At 41.3% G+C, this 27335-nt stretch overlaps 2 protein-coding genes across 13 annotated transcripts in view; one reads left to right on the top strand and one right to left on the bottom strand.

The window, feature by feature from the left end:
• Positions 1-27335, bottom strand: part of ZNF485 (zinc finger protein 485) — a 60406-nt gene that overhangs the window by 19295 nt on the left and 13776 nt on the right. Inside the window, 8 exon segments of the mRNA XM_036828072.1 lie at positions 2660-2854; positions 3154-3345; positions 7001-7170; positions 9542-9667; positions 12200-12285; positions 25439-25777; positions 25779-26361; positions 26408-26872. Of these exon segments, the coding sequence (XP_036683967.1) occupies positions 2660-2854; positions 3154-3345; positions 7001-7170; positions 9542-9667; positions 12200-12285; positions 25439-25777; positions 25779-26361; positions 26408-26872 (2156 nt within the window).
• On the top strand, positions 2754-17806 carry ZNF239 (zinc finger protein 239). 12 transcript variants are annotated; one of them, XM_036828403.1, is made up of 6 exons: positions 2759-2816; positions 3706-3746; positions 8615-8798; positions 9527-9730; positions 13926-14058; positions 16280-17806. In XM_036828403.1, the coding sequence occupies exon 6, from the start codon at positions 16537-16539 to the stop codon at positions 17755-17757; it is 1221 nt and encodes a 406-aa protein (XP_036684298.1). In that variant the 5' UTR covers positions 2759-2816; positions 3706-3746; positions 8615-8798; positions 9527-9730; positions 13926-14058; positions 16280-16536; the 3' UTR covers positions 17758-17806. The 12 variants fall into 12 exon arrangements, with proteins under 12 accessions (XP_036684297.1, XP_036684307.1, XP_036684298.1 ...); XM_036828402.1 differs by lacking the exon at positions 8615-8798 and having other exon boundaries at positions 2754-2816; positions 9606-9730; XM_036828405.1 differs by lacking the exon at positions 8615-8798 and having other exon boundaries at positions 2770-2816.

Raw genomic sequence — 27335 nt, 5'->3', positions numbered from 1 at the left:
AGTGAGGAAGAACCCTACTCCGCAGTGCTGTTCATAGGCAAGGATGAACTTTGGGCCATGAGCCCAGAGCAGGTCACCCAGGAGGAAATGGAAGTGCCTCCACCTTTCTTTCTGTGTGTCTCCCAAGGGCTCCCCAGGTAAGACCTAAAGACTCAGGTGCTCCCTGACTAATGTGCCACCAGATCCCAAGACCTTAACATGTAGAAAGATGTAGGCCCCAAACGAAGACCTCCCAAGTTTTTATAGAATGAAAATGATATACAAAAGAGGAGATGGGAATGCCCTGATGTGTGAGAAAGGGGATAAGATTCAGGGTACAACTGGAGAGTTTTCTTAAATAGAAACTGGGCTGTTCATTCAGAATAGAAAGTAGTGCATACAGACTCCATTGGAGAGAGGTGGGCAGATGTGCTCGTGTAAAGGTATAAAAGCTCTCTTTCTCATAGAGAGCAAAAGTCATCAGCTGTGAGTGAGAGGAAGGAGTTGTTGAGGCTTGAAGAAATAGGAGAAACTGTGAGACAGTCATTTAGGAGAATGGATGGACTAAGAACATGTCATGGATAGTTGGGCAGCATTAAGGGCCCACTTGACCTTAGCAGTCATAAATTGAAAGTGAGACCACTCATCAGAGCATGTGTTTTTCTCACGGCCACATCTGCTACACAGGTACAGGTGTGGAACAGGCAGGGAGTTGGATTCAACTAGATTTGGTGTGTGATCAGGAGAATAAACCAAGTAAGTTCGGGTCCAAGAGGACCTGATCATGATAGGCCATTACCTCTAAACTGGGTGAGGCTGGAAAGTGAGAACATGAAGGGTGAGAGTCAGAGCAAGTAGTAGAATCAATGGATAGAGAAGCAGTAGGTCCTGGCGAGATAGTTTGTGTTCCCCAGACAAAAGGCAGAGGATGCCTCAGGAATATATTTTGGTCTTAGGGCCCCCAAAGGTGTCTCATGTCCCAATCCCCAGAAACTGTGAATGTTACCTTATAGGGCAAAAGGAATTTTGCAAATGTGATTAAAATAAAGGTCGCGATTGTTGAGAGATTATCTTGGATTAACAGGTGGGCCTGATGTAATCACATTAGTCATTAAAAGAGGGACACAGGAAGAGTCAGTGCCAGAAAAGGTAATGTGATGAGGGAAGCAGAGATTGAAGTCATGGGCTTTGAAGATGGAGGAAGAGACCACAAGCCAAGGAAATACAGGTTGTGAACGTACCTTGGAAAAGGCAAGGAAACAGATCCTCCTCTAGAGCCTCAAAAAAGGAACCAGCAGTGCCCACATCTTGACTTTAGCCCAGTGCAACTGATTTCAGACTTCTGATCTCCAGAACTGTAAGAGAATAAATTTGTGTTTGTTTGTATGTCACTAAGTTTGTGGTAATTTATTACAGTAGCAGTTGGAAACTAATACATTAAGAAGGGGAAAGATACAGAGGAGAGGTCTAGGTAACAGCTTCTTTCACCCCCAGGATAAATCTGCAGGGAAAGTATTCTGGAAAGACCTAGTGGCCCTCTGTCACTCCGTGAAGGGTTGAATGGAAAGCCAACTGGGGAGAATTTTGGTGCCACTCCCTTAAAGGCATTAGCAACTAAAAGGGTCTCAGCGAGCAAGGTTTTCTGTGTAACTCAGTGAGACACAGTACTATCAAATTTTTAAAAAGCAAACTGCAGGCCTGTATACACACGGCATGACCCCCATTTTTGTTTAAAAAAGGCATCTGTTTGTATAAATAGTTATGTCTGTGTACGTTTAGGAAACAGTCTGACTGCTGAGTGTCACATGACTGATTCCCTCATCTCCTCAGTCTTTGTTTCAATATCCCTGTTTAAAATTGCAAAGCAACGACTTCCCCTCGTGGCGCAGTGGTTAAGAATCCACCTGCCAATGCAGGGGACACGGGATCGAGTCCTGGTCCAGGAAGATCCCACATGCTGCGAGCAACTAAGCCCATGCGCCACAACTACTGAGCCTGCGCTCTAGAGCCAGCGAGCCACAACTACTGAGCCCGCGTGCCACAACTACTGAAGCCCACGTGCCTAGAGCCCGTGCTCTGCAACAAGAGAAGCCACCGCAATGAGAAGCCCACGCACCAAACAAAGAGTAGCCCCTGCTCGCTGCAACTACAGAAGCCCGCGGGCAGCAATGAAGACCCAACACAGACAAAAGAAAAATAAAATAAAAAATAAAATGCAAAAGCATATCCCAACGAACACCCCAGCACCATCACCCTCAATGCCCCGACTCAACTCCACTTTTTCCATAACATATATAACCTTATAACACATTATACCTTTTATCATAATTACGTATTGCTCTAGTGGGAAATGCCACTAGAATTTAACATCCACAGTGATTTTTTTTAAGTGTCTTGAACAGTTCCTGGAACATGGCAGGACCTCAAATAATGTTTGCCAAATGAACTTCAGAGGTGAGAAGGGGACACTCATTCAGAATATTTTTAAGGTAAAGCGAAATTACGGGTGATATTTACGTTCTTTTCCCCCAGTAGCGCTTTACCAAAACGAAAAACATTTTAATGGGCATTCCTAATATAATCTACGCGTTTGCAATAAAAACCAGGAGAACCACCTGAAGGACCTAGCCGCAGGCCTCATAAACTGTGGAAAAGCACTCCGCGTTGGACGGAACCCTACCCTTGGGCGAAGCGCCTCGCGAAGCCTAAGGGTCGACGCCGGAAGTGGGCGAGGCCCACCCGCTGCTTTCTGGGACTTGTAGTTCGGGTCTGTAGGCGCTGGAGCGGGGGCCGTATAGCGAATCCTGTGCTTCCAGGTGTCGGATTCCACGTGGGAGGTGAGAGCGGTATGGCCGCCCGCGCAATCCGTACGGGCCTGCAGAGAGGCGTCTGGCGGTTCGGAGTTGTGGGAGCGCTGTGGGGGAGGCGCTGGGCCACAGGGCCCGGAAGCCTGGCGGGCGGACGTGGGAGGGCGCGCGTCCTGGCGGAGGTGCGAGCACGGGCCGCACGTGTGTCCGCTCGCCGCGGCCGCCGCTGCGTTCCCCGGTCCTAGCCGCGGTCACCTGAGACCAGGCGGCCCCTAGCGCTAAGCCGGCCGCGGCTCCGAGAGGCTTTTCTCTCGCCTGGCCTGAGCTCCGGCCTTGGCCGGCCTGGGAGCTTCGCAGTTGGCCACACCGGCTTTTCCGCGCCGGTGACTGGCCATATTCGAAGGAGGATTTCAGTGGACGTTAGGGGACCGAGAGGGGCTCCTGTGAGAGACCGAAGTTTCCGTCCCACAGCCCTGTCCGTGATGAAAAGAGATTGCGTCAGAGCCCCTGCACCCCAGAAACGAGTCAGGCCTTCAGGCGTCTCGGGCAGCCGAAATCTCTGCCGAGAGACGACACATCCGACCGGAGAGCTGCTACTGCTCTAACTAGAACGTATAGGGCAAAAATCGCAAAGCCTGGGGAAACGGGCACATCTTAGAGCTGCTGGGGCCAGTGGGATTTTCTACCCTCATGGGTTTGCGGGGGAGGCTTGGCCTGTTTGGTCCAAAGCCTAGTGGAGAGAGGCGAGGAGGTGCAGCTTGGAGAGACAGGAAGGCACCCCAGGAGAGGGTGTGTGAAAGGTAGCAGGAGCTGATTAACTTTTTTCCTGCAGTCTTGCTGGACTGCTGCTTAGTCTATGTCCTGCAAGGTGGACTTGATTTTCATGGTTTTTTCGCTTTCCCTAACTCTACTTTTCCAGGCATCTGTCCTTCTTGAGAGGAGGAAATGACCAAGTTCCAGGTAAGTTGGGGTTTCTCTTCTCTGAGAATGGAAATAACCTTTCTTCTTGGAAGGACATAAGCATTAATTGAGTGCGTTATCTGGTGTCAGGTCCTGTCTTGGTTGTGTGGTTTTTTATTTATTGTCCGACTTCAGTGTGAGACATACAGTATTCTATAAATATGGGTGTAGGAACATTAAGATACTAAGAGCATGTAGCTATCAAATGATGTCACCAGAGTCTGCACAGACCAATCTGCTGACTTTAAATTCCACCTCAGTTTTCAGTGAACTACTCTGCCTCCATGAATTTGGCCCACTCCCCAGAGCACTGGGCTATGCTCTTTTATTGAAAGACTCCACACAGCATCTTTGTCTGGTCCCTGTCTCTCAAAGCATGCCTTTTCCTGCCAAGCATTCCACGCACATTGAAAGTCATTCAGAGCTGTTACATGCTCAGTCCAGTGCTAAGTGGTCTTAGGAAAAACAAATAGAATTATAAAACTACGGTGCTTTTCTTCATGAGCAGGTGATGTATATGAAAAAAAGTATGCACATTACCAGTAATCATTTATTAAACCTGAATGCGTTTAAAGGACCTGAGAAAATTTGTTACATAACAACACCGTAATTACCATATCACTCCCAAAAATGCTCCTCAACCAGGCTGTGCATCAGAATTATCTGTGGTGTTCTTTTAAGAATTAAAGGTTCCTAGGCACCATTCCCCTAGACCTACTAAAAGGAGAATTTCACTTTTTTATCCCTTTGATCTTTTGTACATCCAAAGATTTTATTGCATTTACTGTGAAATACTTCTCTACATACTGATATGAACATCACTAAAGTAGATAAGATGGGTTGCTCATCTTGTGTGCTCTGGTTGTTTTGTTCTCTTTACCAACATATCCACATGTTTAATTGGTACAGTAAACTGTTGAATTACTTTTAAAAAGTAGCACTTTTTTAAAAACAATTTCTCATTGTCTCCACAAAACCATTTCTAGAAAGTTACGTCAAGACTGACACTTAGTATTATAGAATGTTGGAAAAGGAAGGGTCAGCCAGCCCCTTCTCTGCCTTGGTGCCATCCTCTTATAGAGGAGAGCCCTAATTCTGAGGGAGCTGAGGGGAAGCACCATTTCTCTTATTGCAGAGAGCAGCAAAGTCAGAAGTAAACCCCATGTTTTCTAACTCCATGCTGTTTCTTCTCTGTAACTAAACAGGTCATCACACCAGAAGTGATTTGAATAAATATCAGGCTGGATTTTTTTTTATAGTTAGATGACATTATTTTTTTTTAAGTGAAGTATAGTTGATTTACCATGTTTCAGGTGTACAGGCTGGATTTTAAGGAAAAAAAAATTAGTTCTTAACACCACCACCAGTAAGACCATCTTTTTGCTTGGCAAAAACAATCCTCACATCCATAGGAAGACAGCATGAGCTCTTATAAAAATTGGTTTGTTTAGAGGACAGTAAGCTACTTCAGGGTACTGAAAGCATGACATCTCTGTGCCTTGAAAATAATTGAGAACGTCAGCGAAGATTGACATAAGTAAGACCCTGTGCTCTTTTTATTTTCCTTCTCTTCTGTCTCTCCCCTAATGAAGATTATTCACAGTGATGAAGTTGGGGATTGCTAGTATAGTGAAATTTTGAGATTCTGGCATATGTTAATAATTTTTGAATTTAAAGAAAGGACTTCATTCCACCAGTACTTACTGTTTTCTGTTGTACCAGGCGTTGTCTTTGAGTCTGCTGAAAGGCAGGAGTCCCATTTAAACCCCCTCTCCCTCTGTGATCTTGGATAAGTCACTTCACAGTATGAACCTTAGTTTTCTCATCTTTAAAATGAGAGTGCTGAGTTTGATGATCTCAAGGTTTCTCTTATTTCATTATTTAAATTGAATGTGAATTTATAAATATTTACCATTTAGATTTTGAGTCAGTTGTGCTAGTTGCTGAGGATTTAAAGATTAGTTGAGTGTGGGTCCCTATCCCTGAGAATCTTATAGCCAATTGGGAGACAAATTTAATAGCTATAGTAAAGGTATATGCAAGATACTGTGAGATCTTTGAGAAGGAGACATTTAACATACCCTTATGCTTCAGAAAGGAGGTTGTTGATGGTCCTGAAGCTGAAGTGGATGGGAGGATGGGAGAAATATGTCAGGGCAGGAGCAACGTGTAAAGGCTCTTCTAGACTAGAGCATGACATTCGGATGACTACAGGTAATCCAGGGTGAGGACAGCTTCTTCCCATCACTGCCTTCTGCATCACTGTTTCTTGCCCCTAAGTAAATTGTTGGATCTAGCAGGGGTGGGCTCTAGAAAGGAAGTGGTAAGTTATGTGATATATGTAGTTTCGAGGAGTTTGACATTTACATTAGTAAGAAACTACTGTCTTGTAGCCTTATACTTTGGTTGGCCTTCAGGATACTGAGTCCATTTCTCCCACAGGAAGCACAAGTTCCACCTTGGGGTGGACTGAATAGCTCCACTGGTACCTGGGGAGATTATTCATTATTCAGATTCTTTCATTTTCCAACTTTGTCTTGCTTTAGCAAGACCACTGTTTCCTCTTTTTCCTTTCCCCTGACACACTGAGTCCTCTAATTTGGTCCTCTGTCATACCATTTCTCATCTTGGAATTTTCAGCTTACTACAAAGTTGGTAGTCCATCAACATATCCTTTCTGTTTTCAGCATGGAATTCTCCCTACCACTTTATCTGTGGGATCTTAAAAAATTAATAACTCTTGACTGTCCGATCCTTGGATTGAAACATGACAAAACTTGTATTTTGAAGATCTGGTAAAGAGTTATTGTGGCCTAGCTAAGAAATGAGGGCCTTTCCTAGAATAGTAGGAGCAGAAATAAGAAGTAACATGCTGGAGGGAGATTTAGGAGATAGAATTGACAAGAAGTGGTTTGATTATGGTTAAGGTAGGAAAGGAGTCTTAGATATCTCAGATGACAAGGTGGAAGATGGATTTAAAAAAAAGAGAAGAAAGATCATTGATGGACTTGAATCTCAGAAGGGAAGAAAGGATTCCATCTAGAATGCGCAAGGAGAGGTTAGCCATGGACAGAAAGAAACCTTTTGTCTCTGAAAAGAAAAAGTCCAAAAGAGGAGTAGCTAATCTGACTGCTGATACTCCCCCAGCCCTGTTTTCCTAACAGCCGTGTTTATGCCTCTAAGGCCACAGCCTCTGCTTCTGCTTCTTCTTTGTCCCACCTTTGCACAGGGCCTTGCAGCTTCTCTAGTCCAACCTCATCCCTCTCCTCAGACACAGTGGAGACTGTGACCTTAGAGGAGAGCCTGGAGGAAACAGCTGCTGCTGCTTTGGTGACTAGTGGGGTAGAGTCACTCCTGCCGGGGCACCTGGTTGTCCTCAGTTTCCTGAGGAGGGTGGTGTGGTGGTGCCCCTTCAGGCTGAGGCCTATGGTGTCAGCACTTCTGAAGGTTACTGGGTACTCCCCTGGCCCCAAGTTGAACCGCTGCTTTGGACTTCACTGGCTCTCAGTTGTTTTATGTATATTCCATTCTCTGCTTTTCAGGTGTGGCCTGCAGACTGGTGCCAGCCCACAAACTGCTTGTTACCAGTCTATAAAGATATAAGGACAGAAATTGAGAGTTTTTTTAAATTTTATATCGTTGAATCTCATTTTAAAATTGGCATTGGTATTTTATATGTCTGCATTCTTATTTTCTAGTAACTTTTTAAAATTGTATTTTAAAAAATACGTCTGTGACATGTTAGAAAAATCTTAAAAGAAACTGGTCCTTCACCAGAGGTAGTTCAAGAAGTGTTGCTCCATCAGTAGAACCTTGGAGGGAACCAGACTCACTGTGAGGTTAACTAAATAAGTACTTGGACTCTTTTTACATGCCAGGCCCTGCTGGAGGCCTTGGGGATGCAGCCATGAACAAATCAGGCAGCCTCTGTTCTTGGGGAACTTAGTAGGGAGAGACAGACTGTAAATAAGAAAGAAAATGTATAAATTAGAAAATGAGATAAGGCATAAGTACAAAGATAATAAAACAGGGAGCAGTGATGGTTACTGGACGCTCCCATGGATTAGGCAGTCAAGGAAATGCTTCTCTGAGGTGGGCGGCGGTTCAGCTGAGATCTGAATGATGTAGAGAAAGAAACATTCTGGGCAGAGGGGATAGCCAGTGCCAAAGACCATAAGTGGGATGAGTTTGATGTGGTCACAGGGCCAGGTGACTTGTGAGGGAGGAGGGACTCAGGCTGAGTTTGGAGAAGTGACAGGACCCCAGTCTGTAAGACCTTGCAGGCCAAGATGAAGAGCCTGGATTTTACTCGTTGTCCATGGAAACGCCCTTGGAGAGTTTCATGCCTTGAGTGGTATGTGTTTGAAGATCACCCAGGCTGCTGTGTGGAAAAATCCGTCACGTGGGGGAGCAAGAGATACAAATTTAGGAGGTTAGTGCAGGTGGAGAGTTAATGAAGGCTAGGACTTGTAATGATAACAGTGCGAGGTTGAAAAGAAATGGGTAGCTTCAGATATGTTTTAGAGGCAGAGTTGAGAGGACTTGGTGATGGATAAAATATGAGGAAGTGAGAAGAGAATCAAAATGACTTCCAGAATTTTGGCTTGAGCAATTGGGTGCATCGTTGTGGCTCTTTACTAAAATGGGGACAACAAGGGAAGACCAGATACTGATGGAGATTATTGGAGCAAGAATTCTGTTTGGGGCTTGTTGAGTCTTAAGTGCCTTTTAGACATCCAAGTGTAGATGTAGGTGGGAAATTGGAGGACTGGAGTTGAGGAGGAAAGGTTAGGGCTAGAGGTATATGGGAATACCTAAGGAGAATATTTTTTGGTTGTGTGTAAATGTGCTATTTTTATTTCTTCCAGGAATGGTCAACTACTTAGTTTAGAAGAAGAAAGGACATATGATTTATATGACTAGGGAAAAAATTGAGATCAGAAGTGTACTTTGGCTGAGAGGAAAAAAGAGGAAGGATCAAAGGATGGTGATCTTGATAAAGCAGATGTCATGGAGGAGGAAGAGGAGAAAAAATAGGAAGATGTTTTTAAGGTGTGAATTTTGAGATATTAATATTTCAAAAGAACAGTGGTCCAAATAGTGAAATGGCCCTAATTATGGTTGTTGAGGCAGAGATCATTGGCAATTAAAGAGATTAAGAGGGATTCCCTGGTGGCACCGTGGTTAAGAATCCGCCTGCCAGTGCAGGGGACACGGGTTCGAGCCCTGGTCCGGGAAGATCCCACATGCCGCGGAGAAACTAAGCCCGTACGCCACAAACTACTGAGCCTGCGCTCTAGAGTCTGCGAGCCACAACTACTGAAGCCTGCACGCCTAGAGCCCATGCTCTGCAACAAGGGAAGCCACCACAATGAGAAGCCCGCACACTGCAATGAAGAGTAGCCCCCGCTCGCTGCAACTAGAGAAAGCCTGCCTGCAGCAACAAAGACCCAACGCAGCCCAAAAAAAAAAGAGAGAGAGATTAAGAAAGTGAGGTTAGCGTGTTGGGTAATTTGTTCTCATGAGTGTTGAGGTTGTCAGGATAACAGTAGGAATGGGGCGGAAAAGGACAACTCATCAGTGACCATGAGATGACACTGATAAGGAGAGATTCAGTAGTTGGATAGCTTGAGCTTGGGTGAGTTGTGGGGCAGGAGGGGAAGTATTGGGAAGGAAGTAGCAAAGGAGATGAGAAAGGAAAGGTTTTCCATCCAAACTTGACTTGGATCACCCGATCCTTGAACTGCACAGTTCCTCTGTACCCTTCTCCCCTCTTCCAGCGCTCCCAACCTCACCTTCCTTCTGGGGCCCTTTGTGCAGATGGTTGTCAGTTGAGGAGGAATGTGCTTCATCTTTTAGGAACCAGTAACCTTCAAGGATGTCTCTGCGGATTTCACAAGGAGGAGTGGGGTTGCTGGACCCTGCTCAGAGGAAGCTGCACACAGCTGTGATGCTGGAAAACTACAGTCACTTGGTCTCAGTGGGTAAGAACATGACCTGGACACCAGTGCACTGGAGTCTCTGTTTCTCTTCAATTTTAAATATCATTTGGGCTTGGGCCCCGGAAGCTGTAGTTCAGGAATCAGTTTCCTAATTTCTTTTCGGCAGAAAGGATGTTTCTGATTATTCTAAGCAGCTAAACAACTTTACTTGGTAAGAATTAGAGAATGGTAACCTTACTGAGTTGTCCAAGAAACCATACCTGGTCCATCACTTACAAGCCAGAGTTTGGGACTGAATTTTTTTTTTTTTCCCCCCACACAGTCACCCCAATCCCTGTGTGTTTCTCAGATGTGCTCTCTCAGTTGGAGCAAGTTGAAGATCATTATATTAATGGAGATTCTCCATGCCCATTACCTTTAGTTCCTGGTGTAAAGCCTCTAAACTCCCCACCTGGCTTTCGAGGCCCTTCATGCCCTACTTTTACCTATAGAGCATTATTCTCTGCTGCCCCAATGTCACCCTCCTTTCCAGCTAAGCCTGTTTCCCTGAGGTCCTCCATGCTTCCTTGTTCTGGGACCTTTGATTACCATGCTCTGGTTTCTGGTTAATTTTGTCCGTTAAGATTTTATTTGAACTCCATTACCTGTGTGAAATCTTTGACTACCCTTCCCTTTCAACCTCCTTCTTTTCTCAGAACTTTCAATTTATATCTCACGCAGGCTCAGACCTGATTACATATTATTTTATATGCTTTTATTTTAACCATTGGATCTGCAAAGTCTGATTTATTTTCTTGTTTCCAGCCAGGTTTCTGGAGGGAAAGCAATGTATCTAATACTTCCGCTACTATATGTACATAGTCAAGATTTAAAAATTGACTGCGCGGTAGAGTTTAGCAGCAAAGCAAGAATATGTCTTACAGTCTTGTAAAAGAGACATTATGGTAAACACAGTATGTTACTATAAATAAATTCAGTAAGTCCTATGAAGGACATTGAATTGTGCTCTGAGAGAATGAAGGCATGGGATGGGACAAGGGTGAAGTATGTATTGTTGAGAGTTTCAAGGAAAGCTTCTGAAGTGACATTTAAACTGAGTTCCAAAGGATTAATGGGCATTAAACAGGTGACTGGGTAGGGGAAGAATATTCCAGGCAAGAGAATAGTGCGAGGGAAAACCCAAAGACCTAAAGAAGGAGTTTGGCTAGATACAGGGAGCATCTGGAAGATAGAGTGGGGCCTGGCACCTTCATGGCATTAAGGCATGGGTTAAAAATGTGAATTTGTGTTGAGTTCAGTGAGAGCCATTAGAACAATGAAATGGTATGAACTGATTTACCCAGGATCACTGGGACTGCTTATAGCCTGGTTTGCAGAGAGGCAAAAGTGAGGTAGGATATATGCTTACAGTTTCAAGCTCTGCCTCTAGGTTTTCCTTTTTCTTGATATAAATGAACATAGTTTTCCAACTTTTTTATGCAAGTAAGATATAAAAATCACAAAATTCCAAGAACACAGATGAGATTATGAAGTAAAATCACTAATAATAGCTTGTGTATCCGTTTTTTCTGTGTTCTCCATGTATGCATTTTACAAATACATGTTAAAATTTTATGAGGTTATACTGTATGTATTTTTCAACTGGATGTTTTACATCAATGTCTTAGAGATCTTTGTTATGTCATATTAACTCCCTGTAAAAGGACCCCTTTTCTCATTACGTCAGCATTTTCTTCTGCTATTACATACTCATTCTTGATAATATTTAAATATTTTTAAAAAACAGTTATCACAAGATTTCACTACTGCTTATAAAACCTACCATTAATACAGTTCCTCCTCCACTGATTTTCATAGACCTGTCATTTCTGCAGCCGTTCCCAAGTATTGTACAGCAAGGATGTTGAAGCAGTGTCCTTTGACCATTTAATAACTTCAGCCCACCTCCTGGTTTAACTGCTCCAAACTGCACAGCTTTTCTCAGTGTTATTTTTTCCTTTTTCTTTTGCCACGATTTTTTAAACTTTGCAAACTTTGCACAAAAAGTAAAACATTCACCTAGGTAAAACAAATCGTATTGAAAGGCTTATAATACAAACCAGTCTTCCTGCTCTGCTGCTCTTCATGCCACAGAGTGGCTTCTCAAAGCCCTCAGTTTGAATCCTTTCACTTGTTCCTTATGGTGTTTGCCTTCATATTTACAAATATGCTCATGCAGTTACTTATTTTCCTTTTTTTAAAGAACAAATGCACTCACATGGTTAAGAAAAGAAGCATTAAAATATGCACAATGTTACTTGCAGTTACGCCTAAAAAAGCCGGGAAAAAATGTACACTGAGGATTTTGGACAAGCTGGAGAAGGGCAGAAAACAAATTATACATGAGTAGCAAAGAAAAGATTTGCAAATGTACTAAATGTTTTTAAATGATTAAAGTTATACTATAAAAATTAAAACAAATTAAAAGGTGCACAGTGAGAACTTTGTTTCATGTCCCTAACTCCACTCTACCCAGGTTCTGGTCATCTGCTGTCACAAACCTGTCTACAGTGACTAAATCTTGAGCAAGCATCCACTTCACAACTGTGCCAGGAAATCTGAAGAATAAAACCCCCAAGCTGGACTGCTGAGTGCATGCATTTGTGATTTTGATACATAATTGTTAAAATGTCCTTCTGGGAGGGGGGGTGATACCAATTTACATTACAAGCGGTGTCACCATGCTTTGGGTTTTTTGCCAGTGTTAACAGGTAGAAAAATGGCACCACATTATAGTTTTTAATTTGAATTTATTATATTATGGTATATACTGCAATTTTTTCAGTTTATCAATATTTGATATTTTGTATTACTTCTTACATCATAGGTGAGGATTTAGCTCTTTTACATTATTCTCCCAACATGCCTATCTTTCCAAGAATTTGTCAGTCGCATCAGTGGTTAATGCTTAGTTGCTTTGACTTCATAATTCTTGTTCCTGCAGAGTCAAATAGTATACTATGATTACAGTTCCTTTCTTGTTTGTTTTTTCCCTTTCCTAAAACTAATACTTGGTTTTTCAAAATATATTTTATTTGGGGTTTTTTTCCTTTCCATTCTGTTTCACAGAGTTTTGGTTGATTTGGTTAATTATTGTTTTCTTTTATATATCAACGATTGATTCAGCTTGTCTGTTTTATTGACTTCTTTGCTCACTGCTATTTATTGTATATCATCTTATTCTTAAAGTAATTTAAAAATTTTTTGCTACAGTACATTGCTGAATAATTGTTTCAGTAATTGTTTAAATCCTTTCTTATCTGACAAAGTGTCTATTCCTCCCACTGAAATGTTTGATTGGCTGGGTATAGAATGGAATGCTAATTTCACAATCACTTTACCCTCCAAAATTAGAAGATACTGCTCAGTTAACTTCAGGTATACAATATTGCTGTATAGTAGTTCATTGTCAATATAATTCTCATTTATATTTGCACATAACCTGGCTTTTCTGTCTGGATGCTTTTAGCATTTCTGGGTTTGTTTGGGTTTTTTTTTTCCTTGACGTCCTGAGGTTTCAAATGTAGGACCTCTGAATCTTGAATTCTAGGAAACATTTTTTCCTGTTAGTTCTTTGATCATTTCTTTTCCTTCATCTCACCTCCACTATATTCATCGAACTCCTACAAGATGGGCTTTTTAACTTTACCTTTGCATCTGTCCTACACTTTACTCTTCATTCCAGGAGTACCCCTCAATCTTCCCACCTTAGCCGGAATGGTTCGTTTTTGCTCTTCAACCCATCTAGATTGCAGGCCTTCGAATCAGACTGCCTGACACCTGGGAGCTATGACACAAGTTACTTGATCATTTCAACCTTGGTTCTTCTGTGTAGAATGGGTGTCCTAATAGTTCCTCTCACATAAGATCATGCAACCAGTGTCTGAGTGCTTCAGATGAGCATAGTAGATCTTAAATATTATGATTAACATCTTTTTCAGTCCTTTCATTAATTTAGAAGAATTCTGATTATTCTTCATAGCAATGTGTTTTATATTTATTATTAGAGTGTCCCATTTTTTAGATGTGATATCCCCTCAGATTTCTCTGGGATTTTAATTATGAACCTTTTTAAATTCTGTTTCCTCTGTTTACTGTTTCTTGAGTTTGTGTCTCTCTTTATTGATGTTAGTTTTCTACATTTTTTTTTGTCTCCTTATGTTTTCTCAATTGTCTCTCTTCCCCCCCCCCTCAAAAGTCTTATGTTCACAGTGATACTGGAGTGTACATCCTCAGCTGATGCTCATCCCTTTTTGGTGCATGTGTGTTCTACTTACAGGGGACACCTCTGCTGACTGGGCTTTGGGATGGATCTAATAAGAATCCAGATGGTGAGTGATGTAGACCCTTTTTTTTGAGGTTACCTCTTCAGGCCAGTAAGTTATCCGGGACATGCCCTGCTTCAGTCTCCAGCTCTGGGGTGTCTTCCTTGTCAGAAATTCCACTTCACAGGTTTTCTTGAGGCGTTTATCCTGGGTACATGTGGAGTCAGTTGCTTCTTTTTTGTACCCTCAATCCTGTCATTGTACAGGATTGGCATTACCTCAGCTTCTGCTTCCCTCTTCAGCCCAAATAATACTATTAGGAGTCCTTCTTTGGCGGACAATTTATTTTGTTTTTGAAGCTTTATATGAGGCTGCTACCCTTAGCCTCCCAGTATTTCATTTTTTGTGGGGAAGAGGGTCGTTGGGGAGAGTGGGTGCTGCAGCAACTAGTTGAGCCATTAGAAATGCCTAACGTGATTTGATAACCTCCTTCCAGAATAAATCTCTCTTACTTCATAAGTGTTGATTCTGAGCTTGGAATTTCTAGGACTTCTTGAGAATTTCTCCTACTTCTTTAGGAGGCTTTTTTTGTACATAATTTGAGCTGTGCATTTGTTTTTTGTTTTTAGTTTCTCCATTAGACCTCGTCCATACTGCTCTTTATCACTAGGAATTCCCCAGCATTCTAGTGATGACAACCTTTCTTTTTTTTCCAAGACTATTGTGTTTTTGTTTTTTGTTTTTTTGTCATTTCAGTGTAATATGAGGATCTTCACGCTAATTGTTTTGATTAACATACATACCGCAGATCTTCCTTGACTTACAATGGGGTTACATTCCCATAATCCCATTGTAAATTGCAAATAGTGTTAAGTCATAATGCATTTTATACATCTATTCTAACCGAACACCATAGCTTAGCCTAACTACCTTAATCATGCTCAGAAACACTTAATTAGCCTACAGTTGGGCAAAATCATCTAACACAAAGCCTATTTTATAATAGTGTTGAATATCTCCTGAAGTTTATTGCATACTATACTGAAAATGAAAACAGAATGGTTATAGGCATATGCTTGGAGCTGTGGCTGCTGCCGTTTGCCCAGCATCATGAGAGAGTGTTGTCCAGCATACTGGCTAGCCCAGGAAAAGATCAAAATTCAAAGTACTGTTTCTACTAAATGCACATCGCTTTCACACACCACCATAAAGTTGAAAAATCGTAAGTCAAAGCCATCGTAATTCAGGGACCGTCTATAGTAAGTCTAAAATCTGTATTCCTAGCACAGTTCTCTCCCAGGAGTTCCAGACCCATGTATCTCACTGCTTACTGAACAGTGCAAGAATGTTTCCACCAAACAGCACAAATTAATCAAGTCAGATTCTGAGTTTGTTATCTGTCACCCTTCCCACTCCAGCCTTGGAGATTGATTCCCTATGTTATGGTATAGGTACCCCCATACCTAAGTCACTCAAGGAACTTGAGGAGCATGCTTGGTGCCTCCTTTCCCTTTGAGTTAGTCAGTCATCATGTGATTTTAGAGGTGAATCTCTCCCTTTCTCTCTCCGTAACTATCCTCACTTATCACTTTCTTCTGATTCACTACAGCAGCTCTCTCTCTCTACCTTAAAGCTTCTTGCTCATTTCTGATGGTGTTTATAATCAAGTCAGTCATTTCATTCCCAGTTGAATCCTTTAATAGCTTACATCTCTGAGGGGATCTCTGAGTACACACCAAGCCCTTTGAACTATGTCATATTTTCTCTCTCCACATTTCACTTTTTTTTTTTCCTTACATTTGCTCCCAGAAATCTTCCCCAAGGTTTGAGCTGAATGCCCCTACTCTGTGCTCCCATGACTGGCTGCGCATGCATCTATAGTAGCACTTACATGGTATTGTTGACCTATTTGTCCTTCTTCCAGTAGACTCTAGTGTGTCAAGCAAAAGGATTTCTATTTTCTTCTTTGTATCCCCAGCACCTATTAGATTACCAATTAAATGCAAATTTAATTAAAATGAAGTAAAGTGAAATGAAATGTGGCAAGGATGTGGGATCCATAGCCTTCTGCAGGGCTAGGGTACGAATACTTTTATTGGCTTTACTTAAAAGCAGAGACAAGATTTCTGTCTTGTGTACCCAAGCCTTCTCCCTTCCTGACATTAACCCAAAGGACATGACTATAAGGACAAGACTGAACTTTTTGCTAGTTACCTTAGGCACTCCAGTTCTGAAATCTTGAAATCTACCCTTTGTTTGTTATCATTGAATTCTCTTTGTTCCCTAGGAGACTTGAATGAAAATTCTGTGGAGAATCAACAGAAAGGACTTAGGTTATCTCTTACCTGAATAGCTTTCCTCCTGGCAAATTTTGGAAGAGGTGGCCAGTACAATAACTGGGAGTCAGGATTAAATTGTGAATCTTCAGTGTACAGGAACCCTGAACTAGATCTTCCCACTTGTCAAAAGTGGGGAGAAGCATCTTCTCATATTTCCAAAAACAAAAGCAGTTTGGTGACTCTTCAGAGTGATGATTTAAAAAACATGGAAAGTGAAGAATATTTGTCTTTGAAAGTCCCAAGCCGAATGGCCACACAGGACTCCTCAGTGACGTTCTGTAAGAATGAGCCCCAAGATCCTCAGGAAAACAAAAGTCTGTTTGTAACTGAAGAAAGCACTGAGAGGAAAATCTCAGAGGGGAAAAGTCCTCCCATCGGCCATTGTTCAGAGAAACTTCAAAATAAACTTGTGTCTGATGTAAAAGAAGTGGTCTCGCCCTCATTCAGAGGTGAGACAATATGCCAGATTGGCCAGTCAAAAGAATCCTTGGATCCCTTTGACTGTAACCACAAGGACATTTGTGGTTGGAAATCATGGGTGATCAGTCGTAGTCATCAGAGAGCTCATACAGAGGAGAAGCCCTGTACCCATTATGACTGTGGGAAAATACGTACCACCAGCCCAGCTGGTCACCCAGGTGAGAAAATCCACACTGCCGAGAAACTATACAGATGTAGTCAGTGTGGTAGGGACTTCAGTGAGCGCTCAGAGCTAGTCCTTCATCAGAGGGACCACACAGAAGAAAAGCCCTACAGATGTGATCAGTGCGGGAAGGGCTTCACGAGAAGCTCAAGTCTCCTCATCCACCGCGAAGTCCACGCAGATGAGAAGCCTTATAAGTGCGACAAGTGTGGGAAGGGCTTCACGAGGAGTTCAAGTCTGCTCATTCATCACTCAGTCCACACAGGCGAGAAGCCTTACAAATGTGACAAGTGCGGGAAGGGCTTTACCCAGAGCTCCAAACTGCATATCCACCAGCGAGTGCACACTGGAGAGAAGCCCTATGAGTGCGGGGAGTGTGGTATGAGCTTCAGTCAGCGCTCCAACCTGCACATCCACCAGCGCATCCATACAGGGGAGAGGCCCTACAAGTGTGGAGAGTGTGGGAAGGGCTTCAGTCAGAGTTCAAACCTTCACATCCACCGGTGCTCACACACGGGGGAGAAGCCTTACCAGTGCTATGAGTGCGGGAAGGGCTTCAGCCAGAGCTCAGACCTCCGCATCCACCTCAGAGTCCACACTGGAGAGAAGCCCTATCACTGCGGCAAGTGCGGGAAGGGATTCAGCCAGAGCTCCAAACTCCTTATCCACCAGAGAGTCCACACTGGAGAGAAGCCCTACGAGTGCAGCAAGTGTGGGAAGGGCTTCAGCCAGAGCTCCAACCTCCACATCCACCAGCGGGTCCACAGGAAAGATCCCCATTAAATGAGGTCTTCAATCGCATGCTTGTACACTAAAGACTTATTTTTAACATCACTCTTACTTTTATATTCTCAGGATATAGTAAGAGTTATTCAGATAAGTTCCCTCACTGGAAAATCATTCATTTGAAGTATTTAAGTACCAAGCACTTTATTATGCTACACAGTGAATTGATTGATTGCCCTTGTTCCTCAGATGGGTAGAGTGAAAACGTCTGTACTTTGCTGTTCAGCCAGTGTTACTAGAACTACGTATCCTACCCAGCATTTTTAAGTGCAAGAACCTTATATTTTTCCAAGCAGAACATGTTTCCTTTGTTCACATTCTCTGAGAAATTGGAACTTTGGCTTCTCTTCAAATCATGTGCCTTGTGTTTTCCTATTTCCTTCCAGCCCTGAGTAGCCCTCTCTAAATTCTGGTTATACAATATGTTAGTTTTAGGTTGAGGGGGTGGTTGAGATATAATGGGCATGGAAATCTGTTACTGCACACACGTACTACAGACCTGTGGCCTCACAAGACGTGGAGAAGAGCTACTCGTGCAGTACACCACCCCACACCTACAGGATGTGGGACCCCTCCCCCTCCTCCCACAAGGCAAACTGCTCAAGAACATAAGTAGTTCTTTTCCTGGGTGAGCTAGTCTGTGGGGTGCTTCCAGGTCTTGCCACCTCAGATGACACCCCCACCAAATTAAAGCCAAGTAGGGTACCTACACCATGTTGAAACATGTTAATGAAGTTGAAATATATTTAAATGTATTTAATTTGTCTCTCAACACTGAACCTCTCTTATTTCCCTTAACTTCTTCACCACCCATGTTCGGAACCAAACGAGTCAGGAGAGAGAGTCTGATATTTTCCTCTTCAGACTTAACTCGTTTTAATATTTGATATACCCCCAAAAAGTCATTTGTTTTTGCAGCATTGTTACTGAACCAGACTTCGGTCTGCTTGCCCATGCACAATAAAGCCAATCTACTGACACTGGGTTGTGAAGGAAGTGCACCATTTATTGCAGGGCACCAAACAAGGGGTCCAAGCAGCTAGTGCTCAAAAGGCCTAAACTCCCTGATGGCTTTCAGGGAAAGATTTTAAAAGACAGGGTGAGGAAGGGGGGACTGTGGGGTGCATGATCAGCTCGTGGACATTCTTCTGATTGGTTGGTGGTGAGTTGAGAGTCAACATCGTCAACCTTCTGTTTCCATCCTGTCTGGGGTCTAATTGCTTGTGGGCAGCATACAGTTAACTTCTTCCACCTGGTGGCAGATTCAGTATCTGCAAAACAGCTCAAAGGACATTGCTCAGATATCATCTATAGCCCTTCAGGAGGAACTATATAGGTCCTTGACTTTATTTAATGGCTAAACTATTGTTATTTTGTCTTGCTTCACTGTTTTCCTTTCTTTCTGCATTTTCTCACTTCTCTGATTAAATTTACTCTTTGGAACTCTGGGAAGGCTTGGAGAGTATGTTTGGGATGACCAGGCTTAAAATATGCGCATATAATTCACTTGGGGTGTGGAGCTAGGACACCTCAAAGGGTTAAGCTAAAACAAGAAGTTAAAACAAGAAGCTTGTGCAACAGTTGAGAGAAACGTGATTGGAAATACATAACTAGAGTGGAAGTTACTATACAATGAACTCCTGATCGCAGCCCTGATTTTCTAAACAATGACTGATGATTCCCCAAGCAGTGCTCAGGAGGCTGCCCAGTCACCTATATTTCAGTTATCCACCAATGACTAATATCCATACATGAAAAATGGGGGGGGGGATATGGATGCAATATTTATTACCTTGAGAAGGTGGGGTTGTAACTCGTATATCCTGATCAAAGGTAACCTGAAGCAGTTAACTGGACATAGATAACAGGGAAGTGACATGTCAACTTAGGGGAAACGTAGTTAATCTCAAAGAAGGAATGGAGGAGGGCCACAGATTGAGACTTGCCTTCCTTCAAGAGATAGTCCCAGAATATTTGACTCCAACTCAGAGCAGCCCACATGGAATGGTTAGGGTGGTGACCCAGCATCTGCCCTTCGGCATTGCATAATACACTCGTTTGGATACCATAAGATGGCATCACAAGTGATGTGATTCTGCTTCAGTGACCTCTAGAATGATGAATGCCTCCCAGTTTCTCCTGCCCTCATAAGATTATATCTGAGCATCTGTTCTGGATTTGACTCGTTTATCATATATGTCTTCTAATTGGCTGATGTATATAATCTATTTGGGACTTGGAGTCAAATAAGATCACAAGAATCCATGTGCACTGAGACCAGAGGGTAGATTTGAAGTCCAAGTCTCAAATGCGTATAAATTAGCCTGTTTTTCCAAGTCTCCTTTTATACATACCTTATCAATGTTTTTAATTATGGTTAGCTTTTACTGTTCTCTTTTAAGCATTACCTTCCTTAATACAACTGAAATGTGATCAGAGTCCTTAGGAAGCATTTCACTGATTATAGTAAGAAAGTCTGGGGGAAAAAATTAGTTAGAAAAAGAGACTTTTGCATGAAAATGCAGGAAGAACAACAGGGGATGTGTCACATTTCATCAGATCTTAAAGATGCCAATGGATTGAGAACGAGAAAACACTTTGTTACACACCCCAGGTTCAGAGATGTGAAAATGAAAAAAAAAAAAAAGATATGTTGCAAAATGGTTCCTTTTCAGAATTCAAGGGTTGCCCTAGGATTGATCCTTTACCAGTACTTGACTTGAACAAAGAGCTTTGGAATTCAATAATTGTATTCAATTGATAATTCTAACACTAACTTAGCAAAGAATCTAGGTTACAGATTACTTGTTGAGTACTTAAGATTTTACAATTCTTAAAATTCTTACCTATTCGGTAGGTGCTATTTACTTTCTGTGTGGATCATTTAAGATCTTAAGGTCAAAATACTGGTGAATATGTGATCACTACTTGTAGTCACACTTCTAAATTATAACCTTTTAAATTCTTCCTTTCTCATCCCCCACCCTGATAGCCAGAGTTAGGGGATAAAAAGAAATATGGACGTTCACTTTTGCAGCTCCATGACCTTTCTCATTGTACTTTCATTGAAGAGAAAGGCACATAACTGAGCATGAAGGGCAAGGCTGAACCCGTAGGTAATGAGGACCAGGGAAAGTCCAAAGCAACATGCCCGAAGTAGTTGCGAGAGTAAAACTGACATTGGGTTGGTACAGGTGATACCAACAAGTAGGAGAGCAGGTGATACCAACAAGTAGGTTCAAGAGGTAGAGCTGGGAAAAGCTAAGACATAGGGAGTGTGTGGCAACTGATCGGCAGGGGCTACAAAAATCATTCAGGGTTTGGTCAGCTAAGCAAAATGCTTAAGGGGAAAGGACTAGAAAGTGTGCTTTTGTTAAACATCTCTCTGGACAGCATTAAAATCCTTGAAAGTTTTTACATTTATAATACCACAGCAATAAAGAGAACAAATGAAAAACCACCAGTAAATAGGAGGTCTCAATAAAAATTTGAAATATGGAAGGAGGACAGCTATTGTATCAGAGCAGAAGCAGACACCATTTATACTACTTGCATTAAGGACAAAAAGGAACCAGCTTGGCTCCAGACTCAGAAATGCTTAATACTGTGGAGGACAGGAGTGAGACATGAAGGGAAAGCAGTGAAATTAGTGGCCAGTCGTTTACGGGACATTCCCCTCAATCCATACACACTTGCCCTCCTCTGCAACCCCTGTGCATTGTCAACCAGGGACTTACCCTCCAGCAGGAGATGGGAAATTTCTTCTCTGTAGAAATTGAATGGCCCCTAGAGACAGACCTGTATTTTGACTTTTGTGAATCCAACAGCAAAGCAGTTATCTTCTAGCTCCAATACATTTATAACAGGGCTTCAAAATTCATGAAATAAAAACATGAAATAGCTGTAGACAATTTATCAATTATAGTTAGATATTTCAACACTCTCAGGTAATTGATAGCACAAGTGGACAGAAAATGAGTATCAACTAACTCAACATTTATAGAATACTCCAACAACGGCATAATACACATTCTTTTCAAGTGCACATAATACGGGCTATAAAACAAGTTTCAAACGATTTAAAAGAATGGAAATCATACAATGTATATCTAGCACCAGAACAGAATTAAATTAGAAATTGCTAACAGAAAGATATCTGAAGAGTCACCAAACATTTGGAAATTAATGGCTCCTGAATGTGCCATGGGGTAAAGAGGAGGTAACAGTGAAAATCTGAAAATATTTTGAACTGAATGAATATATAAAAATTTGTGGGATGCAGCTAAAGCAGCATGGAATTTTATTAATAATTATCCCAATAAATTCAGCAACTTAGTTGAAATAGAAAAAGTCCTTGAAAGGTACAAACTACCCAAGGTCACTCAAGAAGAAAGAGAAAACCTGAATAGCCCTATTAAAAGATTTGTAGCTGACAACCTTCCCACAATAAAAAGTACAGGCCAGACGGCACAAGTGAATTCTACCATTTACAGAAGACATATTAACAACTGTACACCAACTCTTCTAGGAATAAACATTTTCCAACTTATTTTACGAGTCAACATTACCTACATACCAAAGCCAGACAAAGACATCACAAGAAAAGAAAATCATAGATCAATAACTTTATGAACATAGATGCAAAAATTCTTTTAAAAAATAGCAAATTGAAACTTCTAATCTATAAAAGATGGTAATGCATCGTGCCCAAGTAGGATTATCCTAGAAATGCAAGGTTTGCCGTAGCATTCAAATCAATGTATTTCATCATATTAACATACTAAAAAAGAAAAACCATATCTTTATAATGTAGAAAAAGCATTTGAAGAAATTCAACACGTTCATGATTTAAAACTCTCAATTAATTAGGAATTAAAGGAATCATCCTTAATCCAATAAAGGGCATTTATGAAGAACATATATCTGACATCATATTTTATGGTGAAATAAAGAGCGGTTTCCTCCTAAGACTGGGAAACAAGGCAAAGATGTCTACTCACCACTTGTAGTCAACGTTGTCCCAGATGTTTAGCCTGTGCAACAAGGCAATAAAAAGAAAGATCCCCGCCCTCCGCACACCTCGTGCTGCCATCCCAGTGTTACCAAATCAGGTCTGGATGCTTGCTGCTCAGAAATCAATACTCAAGAGAGACAAATGTTGGTAGAAAGGAAAGTTGCTTTTAATCAGAATGCTGGGGAGATGGTGGACTCCCCAAAAACCACCTCCCAAGATTCTGCTCAGCCATGAGAAGTTCTTAAAGGGAAAAGGTAAGTAATCTCAGTTAATCCTTGAGATAGGAGGTCAGAGGCATCGCCATCCCCCACTGCATGCAGGCTTGTCATGCAGGCTTGTTGACTTCTTGTGATCTTTCTTTCAATACTGTCTTGTTCACACAGTTCGTTCGCAAGATTACTGAAGGGGAAGCTAGGGAAGAGATCGGGTCATCTGTTAATTACTTATTCTTCATTTCTACTTCTTTGATCTATGGAAAGAACCAACAGATTAGGCAAGGTATTATGTGATCAAAAGATTTGAAAGTGTGCTAGGGTCAGAGATGAGTAGAGCATGGGGGCACCTGGTTTAAGGTTAGTGACAAGATAAAAGGGGCCTCCGGCAGAGAGCTCTTTCCTGCAAAGAGCTTTTTCCTGCCAAAAGCTGCTTACAAATCCCCACTTGTCAGAACATCATTCTATTTTTATTGGATTATGGTCGAAGGTCTGTCTTCTGTAACTTCATGCTGACATAGGGCACCATATCCTTAGAGTGGAAGATGTCGACGTGGGTTCTGTAGTATCTCTTTGCTGACAATTGTAGTTGCTCATTTACATATACGGGCAGAACAAGCTACAATTATTTTGATGCCCACAAAGATATAGATTATTATGAGCAACAGTGTTAATCCCGTTCTCTTAAGGCCAAGTTCTTGAAATTGTGCTAGCCATAGATCTAGTACTTTTATATAAACAAGAGGCAGGGGATATGGAGGGGCCTTTGTACTTGGCAGGGGGTGGTGGTGGGGGTGGATGCAGGGTTCTGCTCAGTTCCACCAGTGCGTGCTGCGCGCCGGCAGGAGCTAGGTGAGGTTCTGGGCAAGCAGACAGTTAAGGGCCATGGCCTTGCTGGCTCCAAAAGAGGCACAGAGACCTAGACACAGGAAGGGAGAATGCATGTGTCAGTGGAGACAGAGATTGGAGTTATGCAGCTGTAAGCCAAGGAACACCAAGGATGGAGAGCCACCACCAGAAGCTGAGAGAAAGGCATGGAAGAGATTCTCCCCGATAGCCTTCAGAGACTGCATGGCCCTGCTGACATCTTGATTTCAGACTTCTAGCCACCAGAACTGGAAGAATAATTCCTATTATTTTAAGCCACCCAGTTCGTGGTACTTTGTTACTGCAGCCCTGGGAAACGAATATACAGACCTTCAAAAGTGGCCCTGAGACAACTGACTTTTCCATTTGCAAAAAAAAATGAAAGTAGATCACTAATTTATACCATTAAAAAAAAAATTCCAGACAGATTTAAAAATATCAACATGAAAAGCAGAACTTCAGTCTTTTGGAAGAATATCTTTGTAACCTCAGTCTAGAAAAGAATTTCTTAAACAAAGAGCAAAAAGACCTAAGAAAAGATTGTTATATTTGCATCAAAACTTAAAACTTCTATACAGTATAATATAGCATAAATAAAATTAAAAGATAAGCCACAGTCTAGGAGAAAGTATTTGTAACCTAATGTAGTCAACAAATAAATATACAAGTTATATAAACAAATCCTGGAAATGAAAGAACAGATGATCCAATTAAATACATATATATCTCCAAGCTCATGGTATTGTTGCCTATATTTCAATTATCTGAATGCTGCAGCATATGTTATTTTTCTATCTCTAAGATATAGAGACTCTTTTGAAAAACATAATTATAATGCCGGAGAAACTAATAACCCCTGAATATCATGAAATATCTGTGGTCGTAGATACCACAGTCAACAGATGCCACAGCCAATGGTGGATACATAAACCTAGACATGTGATAAAATTGCACAGAACTAAATATACCTACACATAAGTGAGTACAAATAAAACTGAGAAATTCTGAACTAATTGGTGGATTATATCAATAATGTCATTATCCTGGCTGATATTTGTACTATAGTTTTACAAGATGTTACCACTGGGGGAAACTGGGTACAGGGTACCTGAGGTCTCTCTGTACTACTTCTTACAACTGCATCTTACAATCTACCATTATCTCAATAAAAATTTCAGTTAAAACCAAAAATTACATAGGTATTAAGTATGGGACAACTTATACATTTCATATTCATATTAAAATTATGAAATAAAAACTTTGAGTTATTAAGCAAATATATATATATATATACTTCCTACTACAATGCTGCATTCTAATAAGCAAACGTATCATGAAAAGTTTCTCTACATAGCATACTTATATATATTCTGCAAAAGAAAAGGCCTCCTTTTTAAACTTTTTTTGACACTGTAACATCTTCAAAATATTAATAAAGTTATCAAATATTAATTATTTGCTACTCAATGAAATGTCACTTCTAGGCAAAAGATTTCTCATATATATTGGGTCCCTCACCTCAGCCCCAGGTTGTTTCTGCTATGCAATGAGTCCAACAAGAGGGTGAAGGTTTCAGGATGTTGACAGGGGTTTCTTCTTAGTACTGTTTCTCTGCTGTTTACTGAAATCGAGATGCTGGTGAAAGGTTCCATTACACCTGTAGTGTTTCTCCCTAGTGTGTTCTCTGATGTGTTGTGAGGAGTGACTCTGATAGAAGGTTTTCCCACATTGGTTACATTCATGGGGTCTCTTCCCTGTGTGGGTTCTCTCATGTACTGTGAGGGATGACTTATGGTAGAAAGTTTTCCCACACTCATTACATTTATAAGGCTTCTCTCCTGTGTGTGTTCTCTGATGTTCCCTCAGTTTCGACTTCACAGAGAAGGATTTTCCACATTTGTGACATCCATAGGTTTTCTCTCCTGTGAGTTCTCTGGTGATTAATGAAGTTTGGCTTCTGGGAGAAAGTTTTCCCACATTCCTTACATTCATAGGGTTTCTCCCCACTATGTATTCCCTTATGTACTGTGAGAGCTGACCTAGCACTGAAGGCTTTCTGACATTCATTACATTCATAGGGTTTCTCCCCTCTGTGTGTTCGCTGATGTACACAGGGATCTGACTTCTCACAGAAATTTTTTCCACATTCATTACATTCATAGGGTTTCTCCCCTGTGTGTGTTCTCTGATGTACTGTGAGGCCTGACCTATACCCAAAGGTTTTCCCACATTTGGTGCACTCATAGCGTTTCTCCCCTCTGTGTATCCTCTGATGTAGGATGAGAGATGACTTATGGCTGAAGGTTTTCCCACATTCCCTACATTCATAGAGTTTTTCTCTTATATCTGTTTTCTGATATGTAGGAAGCTTTGGCTTCTTGTAAAATGCAGTAGCACACTGATTAATTTTATAGACTTCTTTCCCTATATGTGTTTCTTGATGCTGAATGAAATTTGGCTTCTTGCAGAATACTTCCCAATCTTCAAAACAGTTAAAGGTTTCCTCTCCTTTATAAATTCGCTGAAGGAGTGACTTCTTTCTGAAACTATTCACTTTCAATACACTCATAGTATCTCTTCTCCATGATAACTCCATGGTGCTTACTTAAATTTGACTTCTCACAAACAGACCACCTCCCACAGTCATTCAATTCATAGTGATTCTCCCTTGTATGAGTTCCCTGATGAACAGTGAATGTTGGTCTATCAGAAAAGGCTTTGACATGTTCATTACATCCATAGGGCTTCTCCCATGAGCTTGCTCTCTTATGGGTAATGAAAGTCGCCCCCTCATTGAAGGCTTTCCCACATTCATTATATTCAGAAGAAAGCTTCAGAATTTGAGTATCTTGATGCTGAAATATGTCATTTGGACTAATGGCTTTTCCAGTTCTATCATATTCTAAAGATTTCTCTCTAGAATGAGAATTCCTGTGCTTTGTACAGAGGAGTAATTTCCCATGTGTATTAAACTCATCAAGCTGCCTTACAAAGGAGTGTCTATTACTAATGATTAATTCTGAAAGAGAATCCAAATTCATTCCATATGAGTCATATTTACCAGGTATTTTTCTTGATAAAATAGAGTTTGTATCCAGAGAAAATGTTTTCCCTAATACACTATTTCTCTCTTTAGTCGGTGTTTTGTTGTTGACAATATCAACTTTCCACCAATGCTGGACTTCCTTTTCCTGGCTCTTCTCCATCAGGTCAACTATGCAGAAGTATAGAAATGAAAATAATTTACCATAGTTTATACATGTTAATATATTTCTTATGAAGAGAAGACATATTCATATGTCTTATTCTAGCCCAGTCATTTGCTATGAAAGTAATCTCAGGGGCATACTGCCTCGCTCCTCTAGGTTTGAAAAATAAATAAATAACTTGCAGTAGTGAAAAATGGGGAATCTGGCAACAAAACGCAATAATTTGACACTTCAAAAATGTTTATTGTGGTGATCATTTTGCAATATATACAA

This window comes from Balaenoptera musculus, chromosome 16 (genome assembly GCF_009873245.2).
Source record: "Balaenoptera musculus isolate JJ_BM4_2016_0621 chromosome 16, mBalMus1.pri.v3, whole genome shotgun sequence".
Taxonomy (NCBI): Eukaryota; Metazoa; Chordata; class Mammalia; order Artiodactyla; family Balaenopteridae; genus Balaenoptera; species Balaenoptera musculus.
The sequence above is the reverse complement of the archived record's forward strand: the minus strand, read 5'-3'. Positions and strand labels throughout refer to the sequence as shown.

What these genes read in the sequence shown, in the direction of transcription:
- ZNF239 (XM_036828412.1), top strand. Translation starts at nt 16,537, where the DNA reads ATGGAAAGTGAAGAATATTTGTCTTTGAAAGTCCCAAGCCGAATGGCC.